General features: G+C 50.0%; 8 protein-coding genes across 8 annotated transcripts; 4 read left to right on the top strand and 4 right to left on the bottom strand.

Moving 5' to 3' along the window:
- Positions 1-135: 135 nt before the first annotated feature.
- Positions 136-2,813, bottom strand: J3458_021744 (uncharacterized protein). Its single transcript, XM_007808356.2, has 3 exons — positions 2,429-2,813; positions 1,042-2,348; positions 136-990 (listed from the first exon to the last, which is right to left on the bottom strand). Exons 1-3 carry the CDS (start codon positions 2,564-2,566, stop codon positions 810-812), a joined length of 1,626 nt encoding a protein of 541 aa, XP_007806547.2. The 5' UTR covers positions 2,567-2,813; the 3' UTR covers positions 136-809.
- A 540-nt stretch (positions 2,814-3,353) lies between these two features.
- Positions 3,354-3,922, bottom strand: YKE2_2 (Prefoldin subunit 6; the record flags this gene model as incomplete). Its single annotated transcript, XM_007808355.2, has 4 exons — positions 3,354-3,474; positions 3,539-3,663; positions 3,724-3,794; positions 3,862-3,922. The coding sequence occupies 4 exons, from the start codon at positions 3,920-3,922 to the stop codon at positions 3,354-3,356; spliced, it is 378 nt and encodes a 125-aa protein (XP_007806546.1).
- Positions 3,923-4,340: 418 nt separating this feature from the next.
- VPS4_2 (Vacuolar protein sorting-associated protein 4) lies at positions 4,341-6,119 on the top strand. Its single transcript, XM_007808354.2, has 3 exons — positions 4,341-5,297; positions 5,361-5,811; positions 5,867-6,119. Exons 1-3 carry the CDS (start codon positions 4,678-4,680, stop codon positions 6,086-6,088), a joined length of 1,293 nt encoding a protein of 430 aa, XP_007806545.1. The 5' UTR covers positions 4,341-4,677; the 3' UTR covers positions 6,089-6,119.
- Positions 6,120-6,904: 785 nt separating this feature from the next.
- On the top strand, positions 6,905-7,722 carry J3458_021741 (uncharacterized protein; the record flags this gene model as incomplete). The annotated part of the gene is made up of 2 exons (XM_007808353.2): positions 6,905-7,055; positions 7,115-7,722. 2 exons carry the CDS (start codon positions 6,905-6,907, stop codon positions 7,720-7,722), a joined length of 759 nt encoding a protein of 252 aa, XP_007806544.2.
- Positions 7,723-7,762: 40 nt separating this feature from the next.
- J3458_021740 (uncharacterized protein) lies at positions 7,763-8,269 on the top strand (the record flags this gene model as incomplete). The annotated part of the gene is made up of 1 exon (XM_066122717.1): positions 7,763-8,269. One exon carries the CDS (start codon positions 7,763-7,765, stop codon positions 8,267-8,269), a length of 507 nt encoding a protein of 168 aa, XP_065972279.1.
- A 16-nt stretch (positions 8,270-8,285) lies between these two features.
- J3458_021739 (uncharacterized protein) lies at positions 8,286-8,666 on the top strand (the record flags this gene model as incomplete). The annotated part of the gene is made up of 1 exon (XM_066122716.1): positions 8,286-8,666. The coding sequence occupies one exon, from the start codon at positions 8,286-8,288 to the stop codon at positions 8,664-8,666; it is 381 nt and encodes a 126-aa protein (XP_065972278.1).
- Positions 8,667-9,581: 915 nt separating this feature from the next.
- Positions 9,582-10,247, bottom strand: J3458_021738 (uncharacterized protein; the record flags this gene model as incomplete). Its single annotated transcript, XM_066122715.1, has 1 exon — positions 9,582-10,247. One exon carries the CDS (start codon positions 10,245-10,247, stop codon positions 9,582-9,584), a length of 666 nt encoding a protein of 221 aa, XP_065972277.1.
- Positions 10,248-10,466: 219 nt separating this feature from the next.
- On the bottom strand, positions 10,467-11,639 carry J3458_021737 (uncharacterized protein; the record flags this gene model as incomplete). The annotated part of the gene is made up of 2 exons (XM_066122714.1): positions 10,467-10,702; positions 10,778-11,639. 2 exons carry the CDS (start codon positions 11,637-11,639, stop codon positions 10,467-10,469), a joined length of 1,098 nt encoding a protein of 365 aa, XP_065972276.1.
- Positions 11,640-12,468: the final 829 nt, after the last annotated feature.

The following is a 12,468-nucleotide window of genomic DNA, read 5'->3' as shown; positions in this document are numbered from 1 at the left end:
TGGCGTCTTTCAGCTCACTGCAAGCGAGCGACGAATTCACGGAGGTGGGGGCGACCAGTTGTTACAACTTCCCTGCCTGCAGGAGACGCAGCGCCAGCCACAGATCCGATTTGCTGCGGATCTCTGCCTTTTCCCTGCGTTTATCTAATTTGCGGTTGTGCGTGATATGACTGTCTTGCAGCTTCTCATCTGCAAATCAAGGATCGAGCTGAGAGTACAAAATCTCTGGTCCAAAGAAATTTGGATTGTGTCAGACCAATCCATGCTCCGTTGTACATACGTACTGTGCCAATGTATTCCGTATGTCTCAGTCAAGACGATAAATTTCTTATTTGTCAGGCGGTACAAACTCTAGTCGCTAGTCAATACTCAGTATTCTCATTCATGCAATCTCCCGTAACTGGCAAGGATGAATGTGGCCTTGCAAGCGTATCGATGAGGTTATAGATTTTTTTCAGCCTCTTCTTGACTGCCAAGCCAATGGGACCATATCCCTTCAACCCATGAGACATGAAGGTGTGGACACTATATTCTATATATGTGAACGTTTTGAACCTCTTTCTTCTTTCTTAGGTATTCTTTGTGCCAATTCATTTGGAACGCTGTCTGTGTGAAACGTGATGCTGCCGGTCCTTCATACCAAAAGCGTCTTGGCTAACTCGCGTGAGCCGCCAGCTTTTAATCCCAGCGTCGTATCAATATGGATTGTGAGTATGCATGGCTCCTAAATCGTAGAGCATTGTCCAAAGATTGGCAATAACTGTCATAGTGAGACGCATCTCAAGTTGACAGTGATCTAACACCCACATTCACTTCGTCCTCAGATCTTTGATTTCAAATGGCATTTTCTCGCTCTCGTAAACATGGCCGTTCGGATATTCAGTTTCTCGATACAAATTGTCAACCGAGTGCTGATGAAAGGTTTCCGATTGCCTGCAATCCAGGATATGGTCAAGCCCCGGCGGGTGTGTCAATCGGAATATGCCATACCTCGACAGCTGTCAGCGCAAATCTTGGCTCAGAAGAGGGTCCAACACTTACGACGGAGTAAATCTAGGTGCACACACTATTGCAATACTCTCCGGCATCATAACCTGATATCCAGCGTGGGTGTGCAAGTCTCGAGAACTCATGAAGCAAGTTTGAGTTGGGTGCGTATGAATCCATCCGAGAACCATCAAGTCCTCTCCAGCACAGTAATCGAATATTGCACTCTCGTTTTCTGTCTCACAAGTATCTGACGTGCATTTTTGATCTGGAATGAGCAAGCTGCGCACGAACAATGCGTTATTAACTGGTGTCCCGCACAAGATGCCGCACATTTCCAGGCCCTTGTTTGTGTTTGGAGCTGCGACATCTAAGAAGGCGGCTCGAAGTTTACTGGGAAGAAATACAGAACGGATTGGATCGCCATTTTCGAGATATGCTCCAGGTTTAAATGCCAGTCGTTCTTTCTTAGGGAGTGGTGGGCCATCTAGTGTTTTCGGAGGAAGAGGAGGTTGATTCTTTCTTGCCACCTCATGACTTGGATAAGGTGCCGAAAGTGAGTCCACAACAGGAACTTTGTTCGGAACCACTGGTGACTCACGTCGAGATGTATATGACGGATCTCTGGGAGGGGCATGTATGTATTCTTTGGGGGGGCGACTGGGGGGCGGTAAGCTGGGCGGTGGTGGTGGTAGTGGTGGTGTTTGAGGGGCTTCATCAAATTGAAGGGGTCTCGATTTCGATATTGACGGGTAAATGTACGACTGCGGCACAGCGTCTCGATGCGACGTAGCCGTTGGCTTGTTGGCCTGACCCTCACATAGATCTTGTTGTGAAGATTCTGTGGCTCTTCGAACAGCTTCCATCTGACTTTGAAGGCTAAAGTCGAGTTTTTGGCCATCGCCAAAGCGAGACGTAAGAATGGTGTCTCCGTAAACCCGAGTGCGTCTGTTCGCCTGCCTCACTGTATCTCTCCGCGCCAACTCCTTCTGCGCCAACTCTACAGCCAGTTCTTGGTTTTCGGATGCGTCTAGAACAGTTGCATTGCCGCTCAGGCTGGGGTCGCGGGCCGCAAATTCCCCGTAACTTGATGGCGACTTTATTTGTCCTTGTTCTGCTAGTTTCAAGCCTGCAGGTCTCATTCGCTCCCATTCAGCATATTCGTCATTTATTATAGGCTTTATTTCTTCGAGGTCGGCGATAACGCGGTCTATACGCTTGGAAAGCGGACGAAAGGCTTTACGGCTTTCAGGGTCTTTAAACTGGGGGTGTGTCTGGAGGCATTTCAAGACCAGCACTGAATGTCTATACAACATCACATATGCTCGGCCATAGTCGCCATCCGACATGGCGAACGAAGCCTTTAGATTTGTTAGTAGCTGTGATCCGCTCGGTGATTGACCACGAAACCTGTAGATTGCCGCAGCGAGAATAGACATACCTCTTGGTAAAGCGTCTCTGCAGCTCTAGTCCAGTGCTTGAACGGAATGTTTGCGTTGAAAGTGAAGTTCTCGGCCTGAGCGACAAGCTCTTTCACGCTCTGCGGCCGTGTCGGCCGCATGCCTGATCCAGCATCCATCGCAATGATTCGTCCTGGAGAGTCGCGGTCCTCGTTCGGTATTGCGCTTCTAACCTCAGGCTAATAGGCCGCCGGGTGATATGGCAAGTCTCCATAGGCTCATCCTACTGGCACCAGGATTCAGCGCATTCTCCTGGCTCCCGAAGGGATGTATGAAAGTTGACAGAAAGTAGAATGCGAATGGTGACAAGAGCAGCGCGAGGTGGACCTGGCCCGACTGGTGACGTGGGCTGGCAGTTCTACAGCTTTCCGACGTTGAATGTTCAATGTTGGTGGGGCAGGTGGCAGGTTCGCCGCATCGCGCGAGGTCACCTTTGGAATTATTCCCGCTTCAATTCTGAAGTTATCCACGTGCAAAATCCACGGTGATTCCACTGCTGAGGAAATTTTTGGATGAAACTTGGCTAGTCTAGTGCCTTGTTGGAATCTTGATGCCTTGATGAGAACGCTCATCAATATACCGCGGGGCTCACGTGCCACACGCAGCTGCCTAGAGCACCTTGCGGATTATTAGTCTGCGCTATGCTCAGGCAACATTGAAATACTCCGTATGTATCTGATATGTCATCTACAAGTCATCAATGAGGATGCCTGTTGTGGCCCTAGCACATGTTTTCTTCACGTTGCCCAGTCCGCAAACCGCATCCCACAACAATCTACACCACAGAGCCGAGTCTTGGGGAGAATAGTCAACCTTATTAAGATCCAAGATTCACCATCCCACTCATACGATATCAAATTTCACGTGGGTCTATCATCCTATTTTCTTCTCCGTGGGAAACTAGTGTTATTTTTGAGGTGCTTTGCCGCCCGCAGCGGCTTGAGCGGAGGCTTGGATTTGAATGATTTCCGCCTTCTTCTTCTCAAGCTCGTCCTGAGTCTCCTTGATCTGTGCCTCCAACCTCGTTCTAGAAATTCTAGGTTAGTCATATCTTGCATTCCCAAACTATAGCTGTCGAATAATGAACCTACACTTCGCCTGCAATAAAATCTAGACGCCCTTTAACAGTGCTCTCTGCCTCGACCTTGTCTTGCTTCAGAAGCACAGGGCCCATGAGCTTATAAATGGTTTCATCCTCTCCCAGCTTCTCAAACTCCTATTTTCTGCATTAGATATCAGGCTGATTTCAATTGGGTGGTAAATCGTTTCGTCAAACCTTGAAGACACCAGCGTTCTCTTGTTGTTGACTTTGCAATTTTTGCCGAGAGTTTACGGTGTTTTGTAAGTCTAGCAGTGATCTGTTATTATATAGTCTTAACTGGGCCATTCGGCCTCCCTTTTAGTTGAAAATCACCTTGTTGAAGTTTCTGGTACTCGTCAGACAGAGTCTGGAGCTTGGCCTGGATCTCAGCCATAGCTATTGAGCGTGAGACAACGGGCGCGGCGTAGGGTACGGTAGGGAGTTCTATCCGCACCTGACCTGGTTCGAGACTCTGATCTTTATCTTTTGAAGTAGTTCCTGTCGTGCCGGGACACCTTTGTCTCGAGTGAGTCCAGATGCATTAAAGTCTTGACGTTCAACAGCTGGTTTCGAGCCCCGTCAAATTGTCTCCAGATATTTCGACACCGTTTGCCCCAGCAGGTGCAAGCAAAGGGACAAAAGGCAAGGGCAAAGAACCACCAGTAGATCTTTAATTGCACTCTCGCAACCACCCGACTATCTGGGAACCAACTAAAGCTCAGTAAACCATAAGTATGTCAGTGAAAAATAGTTTAGTGCATGCGTAGGTGGCAGCAAAGAAGAATTCTGGAGTAATTTCAAGCCCCCCGCCACTTGACTCCAATACTTGCCTGTTACCCCGCCAATCCAAACAAGACCAGGTACCTATCGACTAACCCTGACGTTAACTTTCTCATGTGGACTTGATGACTCTGATGTTACCAGTCCCAACAACGCCCGCGACTACATCACACCTCATCACCGACTTCGCGCTTCGCTGCTCCTCCTCCGTCTATCTTAACTCACCCTACGTGAAATCCGTCGAGGAGCGCGTCTGCGAGCTGTGTTACGTGCGCCGCCCGATCTCGCTTGTCCGCACGCCTCTCTGCTCTGAGCATTCCTCCGACTCTACACGATTCCGCAAATCGTACATCGCAAGACTGTGTCAGCATGTCAACAAATTTCCGCGACCGGGCCATCGCCGAGGTCCAGAAAGCTATTGCTGCGGACCATGCCAAGGAATATCAGAAGGCGTTCGATCTCTACATGTCCAGCATGGAGTTATGGGTCAAGGCCCTGAAGTGGGAGAAGAACAAGGCTCTGAAGGCAACCATGCAAGAGAAGATGGCGACGTACCTCGATCGTGCCGAAAAGCTTAAACAATTCCTGCAGTCTGAGGCCGACACCAACGCCAACGGAGGAAAAGCTCTCATGGGTGCAAACGGCGCAAGCACAGGCAAAGGTAAAGGTGCTCCGGAGGATGACGACAGCAAAAAGCTCAGGAATGCCTTGTCCGGAGCCATCTTGCAAGAGAGACCAAATGTTCGGTGGGAGGATATTGCTGGTCTAGAGGGGGCAAAGGAAACTCTCAAGGAAGCTGTTGTGTTGCCCATCAAATTTCCCAGCTTGTTCCAGGGCAAACGCCAAGCGTGGAAGGGCATTTTGCTCTACGGTCCTCCGGGTACTGGAAAAAGTTACCTTGCCAAGGCTGTTGCAACGGAAGCCAACAGTACATTCTTCAGCATCAGCAGTTCAGATTTGGTGAGCAAATGGATGGGTGAAAGTGAAAGGTGGGATAATCCTTCAAGAGTCGACAGTTGTATATCGGCATGCTAACAATTAGCCTCCTGTAGACTTGTAAAGGCTCTTTTCTCCATGGCAAGAGAGAACAAGCCGTCGGTCATTTTCATTGACGAAATTGACGCTCTGTGCGGTCCACGTGGCGAGGGTGAATCCGAAGCTTCTCGACGTATCAAGACCGAAATCCTCGTCCAAATGGATGGTGTTGGCAATGACAGCAAGGGTATTCTTGTGCTTGGCGCAACCAATATTCCCTGGCAGCTTGACGCAGCCATTCGTCGACGATTCCAAAGACGAGTGCACATTGGCCTTCCAGACCTCAATGGTAGAGCAAGAATGTTCAAGCTTGCCGTCGGTGATACCGACACTGCTTTGCAAGCCGGCGATTACAATACGCTTGCCAATAAATCAGATGGGTTTTCCGGAAGTGATATTGCCAATGTGGTGCAACACGCTCTGATGCGCCCTGTTCGCAAGATTTTGCAAGCTACGCATTTCAAACCTGTGAGATTGGACCTCAATTAAACCCATCATGGAGGAACTTGCTAACCTGCGACAGGTTATGAAAGACGGAAAGAGGATGTTGACACCGTGCTCTCCAGGTGACCCTGAAAAGATCGAAATGACATATGACGGCGTCAATTCAGACGAGCTTTTGGCGCCCGACGTCTCGCTGAAGGACTTTGAGATGGCTTTAGAGGATTCGCACCCTACAGTATCCAAAGAGGACATTGAGAAGCAAATCGACTGGACCAATGAGTTTGGAAGTGAAGGTGCCTAGTATGGTGCAAAGTTGCCCGGTACGATGCACAACGTATATAGCATGACGGCGTCTTCTGGAGTTTTATGTGGCATTTGGCGAGCTTGCAGACTTATATTGATTCTTTGGAGTTGGTGTGCTCTGTAGGGGCTTTGGTGTTTCTGTTACTTGATCCGTACTTTTCAGAGTCTATAAGGGACAACTAACAACCCACGATAGCTTGTGTCGTGGACATGCTGGACTGGGGATTGCTCAGTGATGGAGGAGCTTGGCACACACAACTGAATTACTATACAACTGGAAGACATCTAGACCCTTTCTACTTTCTTTTTTCCTTTCACCCCTCAACTACGAGTAATGTAAACAGGATCTTGGCTTTGGCTATGCTTTACCAGTATTGATTTGGCAACCAAATTCGTGCCCCTGTAGGACCTCTTTCTGATGCTGCCGGTTCCGAAAGCAAAGGTGTGGACCCTTTTTTCTTGGTTGTCAATGCATGACGGGTCCGACAGGGAAAGCTAGCTCTGAAACGTCATACCAAACTTCGAACCTGCAATTCACCCGCAGCGCCACTATATTGGCGAGTAACATCAACATCATTCCTTGATGCTGGCACCAATTCATCATGGCCACAATTCTCTCGCAAGGTTGGCTATTCGGCCAGTCCTGCTACAGGCTCGCGGCAAGGTGACCACCACGAAGTCGAAGACTGCCAAAGCCGTTAAAGCAAAGACAGTCCCGAAGACGAAAGCGGCGAAGCCAGAAAAAACCAAATCGACAAAGTCAGCAGCGACAGAAGCGACAGAAAAAGCGGCAGAAAAAACGAAGTCAAACTCAATGACCTCGCCGATGCTCTCAGTTACCAGCGACATTGCGCGTCAGCTAGATCTTACTGGGGTGTGGAAGCGAACTGGAGGGCGGAAGAAGGCGGATGCAATTCGGGCCATTGAACCTCGCAGAGTCAATATAATCAGCGAGGGCTTGTGCGGTATGATATTTCAGAACCTGCAGATTTTTATTTCTCGAATCTAATCCGGAATGTTACAGGCGACGTCATACGTTATATTGCGCCTTCGCTCGAACGACATCGAGGATGCGACCTTGTCGATTTAAACCCTGGGGCAGGAGTATGGAGCCGCAAACTGCATGAAATCCTTGAACCGCGCAAGCACGTCATGATGGATCTCGATGCCGAGCTGTACAAACCCTTTCTGGCCGACCTCATATCAAAAGACAATGTCGAGTTGATACCGAAATCCGGACTGGTCTGGAAAGACCTTCTCGAAATGCTTCGCACAAGTCTAACCGAACAGCGAGAAACTACTCAAAAGGATACGCCTAGTCGTAACGACACCCTCCTTGTCACGGCAAATTTGTCCATGTTTCCAAAGAAGGCATTTCACGGATTCGATAGCATTAGTTCCATGATTTTGTACCAATTCATTTCGAGCATAAGCACGTCAACGCTATTTCAGCGATACGGTTTGGTCCGTATGCTTATATGGGTTAATGACGAAGACAAGAGGAGGCTACTGCCTCGGTCCATCAATAGGCGCAAGAAGAGCGCATTTGAGACCGAGTTGTCGTGTGAATGGGTCCATGAAGTCGCCGGACTGGATGCCGAAGTACAAGACCGCAACTGCACTCCGCGATGAATGGATCAATATGGAGTCAGCTGTCCGGACACTTGAACGAATGAAGGCTGCCGGATTGTCCATGCCCAAAGGACGAGAGACGCTGGTGTACTCGAAGCTGCAACAAGAGCCTGCGCTATTGGGGCAGAAACTGGCGGGTGCAAGACCGCCATCACTAACACGACCATTCAAGCAAGAGCTCGAGTTGCTTGAGCAGGGGCTCTCTGAATCAGCCGCGTCTTCAAAGCGACTCAAGGCGCTGCGACAAGCGCGAAAAATACGACCAAGAAGATGCCCTCATGTATCTGGGCCTGCTCCAGGAGAGAGACGGCTGTGGCAGGAGTTGGCAGCATCCTCGCCAACCGAGTTTGAACGCGCCAACGCGGCGTGGAACGAAAAAATCGACAACCTCAAAAAGAACGCACGCAACGAGTTCAACGGAATAAAGGATAGCTACCACCTCTTCCGCCAGTCAGCCACCAGCACTGCTCTGGGACAGGAGGGACTACGAGCCCCTGTCCGCAAAGGGGGAAGAGTTTTTTCCCAATGCGCCGACAGCACTGCTTGACATCCAGCCAAAGGCCATGCACCCCGTCTTCAGACAGCATGGTCCGAATAGCTCACGCTCAGGCGACATGTCCGAGGTCATGCTGCGGTTCTGGTTCCATCACACGCTGCTACCTATCCACAAGGCCATGGAGGGCCTCTGGGGCGGATTTGGCGACTTGATTACGGAATGCCCTAGTGTGAGGGATCCGAGTCGCGGAGGCACGCCCATGACAGGGAACGGGGCGCTCACCGTACGAGCCATGAATGCCGACCAGTGGGCCGAAATTGTGGAGGCTTGGATGAACTGGCCGTTTAGACCGAGTTATACGCAGATGCTGGGCAGGTTGGTTGAGGATGTTGAGGGTGAATGGGATGAGGAAGATGTCAAGTCCGGGGCCACGGGGTTGGCGCTCTAGGGCGTGGGTGCATATGATTAGATGTAGAATTACTCAAAGAGATGGTTCCGAAGGGTCTTTGTATACAGGAGGATCAGGCTTTACGCAAACCAAATATACCACTTCACATCGGCACATATCAAGCATGCCACGGCCGCCAGGCACCCAAACTCTGCTCCGAACTGCTCGATGTCCTTCCATTCCACAGCCTCCCTGCATGCTTAGAAATGGGACTTCCCAAGAAATATCCTTCAAGACTATTTCTTGCATCACAATGCTGCTCCTCTTCCCCATCCCTCTCTCCCTCCAGGTTGTCACCGACGCCGAGACCCCCTCTGACTTCATCCCCGACCGCCCCAAATGATGTTCTTTCGTATAAGCAGTTTTCCGCTTCAAAATAAGGTGTGGTAGTAGGGAAGTACACAAACTTAACATCAGACGTAATCAAATTAGAATACACTAAAGAAAAGTAGAAAGCTAGGAAGAAAGACTAAATCTTAAACGTGGGAGTCATTGCCGATGAAACGTGACGATTTGGAGTTTTTCTTAGCAGATGAACGCGCTCGTGTGTAACTGTACAAGAAAAAAAATGATAGTAAAAATTCGTAGCAGCACACTACTTCCCCTATCATACAATGCGTTCGTATCAACTGTTCACAAAGGTATAGTGCATAATCCATGTCCGCCCGTCGCATAATGCTATACATGATGTTGAGGTTTTGTTTGTTCCACCTCACCAGAACGCCAGAGGCCTTCCTTCTTTATCCAACACGAAGGAACTCGGAAGGACTAAGAAAGGACAAATAAAAGGAAAAAAAAAGGCCAGCAGACTAGCAAGTGTTCAGAATCCCCTCCCCCTAGACGTCCCCAAAGCAGTCTACTTTCCCCTTGCATCATTTTGCAGCACCAGTCGACAAATCTAGCTTTGGCCTAATTTTACCACCACCATGACCATGACTTGGCCAGTGATGGGTTTTTGGCAACGTCATCTGTCCAGCCCATGGACTCGCGGTCGTCATCCATAATGCGAGCATATTCAAGGAACAGTCGCAGCATATATATTTGCATGTCTTCCTTGCGAAGAACCCGCTCTGCCCACTCTTTGCCTTCCATTGCAATTCTTTTGGCTGCCTCATCGTGGGCATTGCGACCCTGGTATCCACGAAAAAATTCCATGATGCCATAGTAATCGATAAATCGGTTGTCCATGGGAACAAAGTGCTTCCATGGCACCAGACGAGAGTCATGCCACTCACGAAAAATGGTTGACTTGATGGGGAGAGAAGTAGATCGCAGGAACCCCAGGTATCGGCCAGAAAATGAGTTGCCGTCAATGTCAGGCAAGAACTTGTAGCTGAACTGCTCGCTCAACTTGATGCCCTCTATGGGTTTGAAGTAAAAGTCGGTGTAGTTGCAATTGTTCCCTTGATCAGGAGTGTTGCACATGAGGTCGATGAACCCAACATCGGCGAACTCGTCAACCCAAGGTCCCAGATTTTTGCCCGCCTGAGCCTGCACGCCGTATTCCTTCTCGGGAAGAACAAAGTTCTCTGCCCTGTCCTCACCAGACTCGACGCGAGCGACCTTGGTGCCATTGTTCATGGCAACGAACCGATGACGTTGGAAGCCGCGCCAATTGTCCTCTGTATTTCTCCCACCAGTCGCCACTCCACGCCATATGGCTTTATCGGTCTTCTCGGGCCATTCAATACCGTGGTCACCGTTACCGACAAAACGCTCTTCTCCGCTGTAGTAGCATGGGTGCTGGAAGGAGTATCTCGTTGTTGACGGTCAGCTTGGAACCACCAAACATGGGGAACATCACCTTAGTAGATTTGGTCGACAAGGGTCGGATGAGAAGGCCCTCGAGGCCTTGTAAATCAGGCTGATGGCAAACTTGGATTGACTTGGTGTAGTTGGAAACGTAGCCTTTGTAAGAATGGGGTTCAGCATATGTATTGTTAATAGTTGGAGGCTCTTGGAAAGAGCTCTGAAGTTCCGTCGTCCTCGCAAGACTGTAGGGGGGCAGCCACGCCGAACGATCTTCCAGTAGAATTCTATGGCAATATGGTTAGTTTGTGCCTCTATTTGGAGAATCGAATCAAACCAGTCACAGGATACTTGACACTTACCATCTTCCTCCCAATTCTTATCCATAATATCACCTGCTAGAAAGCCGGTCTTTGGTTTGGGCCAAGGGCGAAATTTGTTCACCGTCTTGCCAGCACTTGGGAGCTTTCGTGTATGAAAGGCATTCTTCATATATCCGTTGATGTCCTCCCATGGCACAACCAGCCGGGGTTCATCCATGGCGTTGAGAGCTATGTCCATGTCGGGAAGCAAAGCCTCAATCGTCTTGGCCATGTCGAGCCAGATCCTTGTCCACATCCAATCGGACTCAGCCGTGGCCGTGCCATTACGAACATTGATGGTCATTTCAAACTGGCTGGCCTCGCGGCGCATTGGAGCAGGGTCGATGCCCCAGAACGGTTCCAGGTCTTCGTATATCTGGTCAAAGAATGCTTCTACAATCAGAGCATTGTGTGACTGGGCGTATTCGAACCATTTGTCAAAGTGTGGAGGAGGATGCCTTCCACGAGCCTTGCGATAAGCCTGGGCAGCCTGCTCCAATGTTTTTGATTCGCCAGAAGATATTGCTGCAAACTGATGCTGAGCATCGTAGATAAGCTTGGCTATCGGGTGACGGTCCTCTGAGTCGGCGGCTGGTACAGTGTCTTCTGGTCGCTTGGGGCTGTCCGGCGTCACAGGTGGTTTTACTGGATGTGAGTCGGTCGACTGGCTCTTATCGGTTTTATCGTCATCAGCAGTGGTTTCCTTGCTTCCCTCAGGCGGGGGGGTCACAGTCAAATCGAAACTGACCAGGTCTTCAGCGCGTTGGTGAAACTTCCAAAACGCTACCAAGAGAATGAAAGCCAAGACGCCGTAGCGAAGGAAGCCCGACCGCCGCCGTATGAAGGGCCTGGCGAGGAACATCTTGGACATTTTATCTTCTTTGGACGGGCGAGGACTGTACTCCTTGGCCAGGGTCTCGATTTGTGTTTTTGTATGTCAACAGTATCTGTCGTGATAGTACGGGCGGCGGAAGGCTGTCTTCGATGGCTTCGAACCTCGGTGCGATGGTGCGATGGGACCTAGTTCGCCGCGATCGTCGCCTGGTCGCAGAGGTGACTTGAAAGTTGTCGGTGTGAAGCTTTTGAGTGATAGTTCCTAGGCGCAAGCAGCGAAGGAAGGCAGCCTGGATGAGTCCAATATCGAAGGCAAGAGTACCAGACTGGGGTTTTTTGACGGTTGTCCTGGCTAGCCTCGTAACATTCGGCCAACAGGGAACACGGGCTGTGCGCCAGGCTCAGTCTGTAAGTCTGTAGCAACTCAAGCCCAGGCATACAAGACGTTCCGTGTCTTCGAGTTTGGCGAGGGCAAACTCCCAGTCAAGGAAGCATCGTAGACGAGTGGTGTTCTGCAGTTCGACAATCAAGTAGGCGGAGGGGGTACGACATCAGGTGGCAAACAAGGCGTAGAGCTGCCCTGCGAGCTTCAAACGTTTAATATGGTTGGAACCATCAACGGCGCTCCGTACTACAGTTGACCTTCTAGGTACTAGGTACGGGGTACGGCGTAGAGTACGAGGCATTAGGACATGTTCCATCCACACTTCCTTGGCCAGGGCCCAGATGGATGGGTCCGGGGTCCCCTGTTGCCATACGTAGAGACTCCAGCAAGCACTGCAATATCCCAAATGCAGGCTAAAGCTCGACAGCGGAGCCCATGGAGACGATTTGAGAGGGCAAAAAAGGGCAAGGCC

Source organism: Metarhizium acridum (assembly GCF_019434415.1).
Source record: "Metarhizium acridum strain ARSEF 324 chromosome Unknown scaffold_586, whole genome shotgun sequence".
NCBI classification, from domain to species: Eukaryota; Fungi; Ascomycota; class Sordariomycetes; order Hypocreales; family Clavicipitaceae; genus Metarhizium; species Metarhizium acridum.
This window is presented reverse-complemented; position numbering and strand designations above follow the sequence as displayed.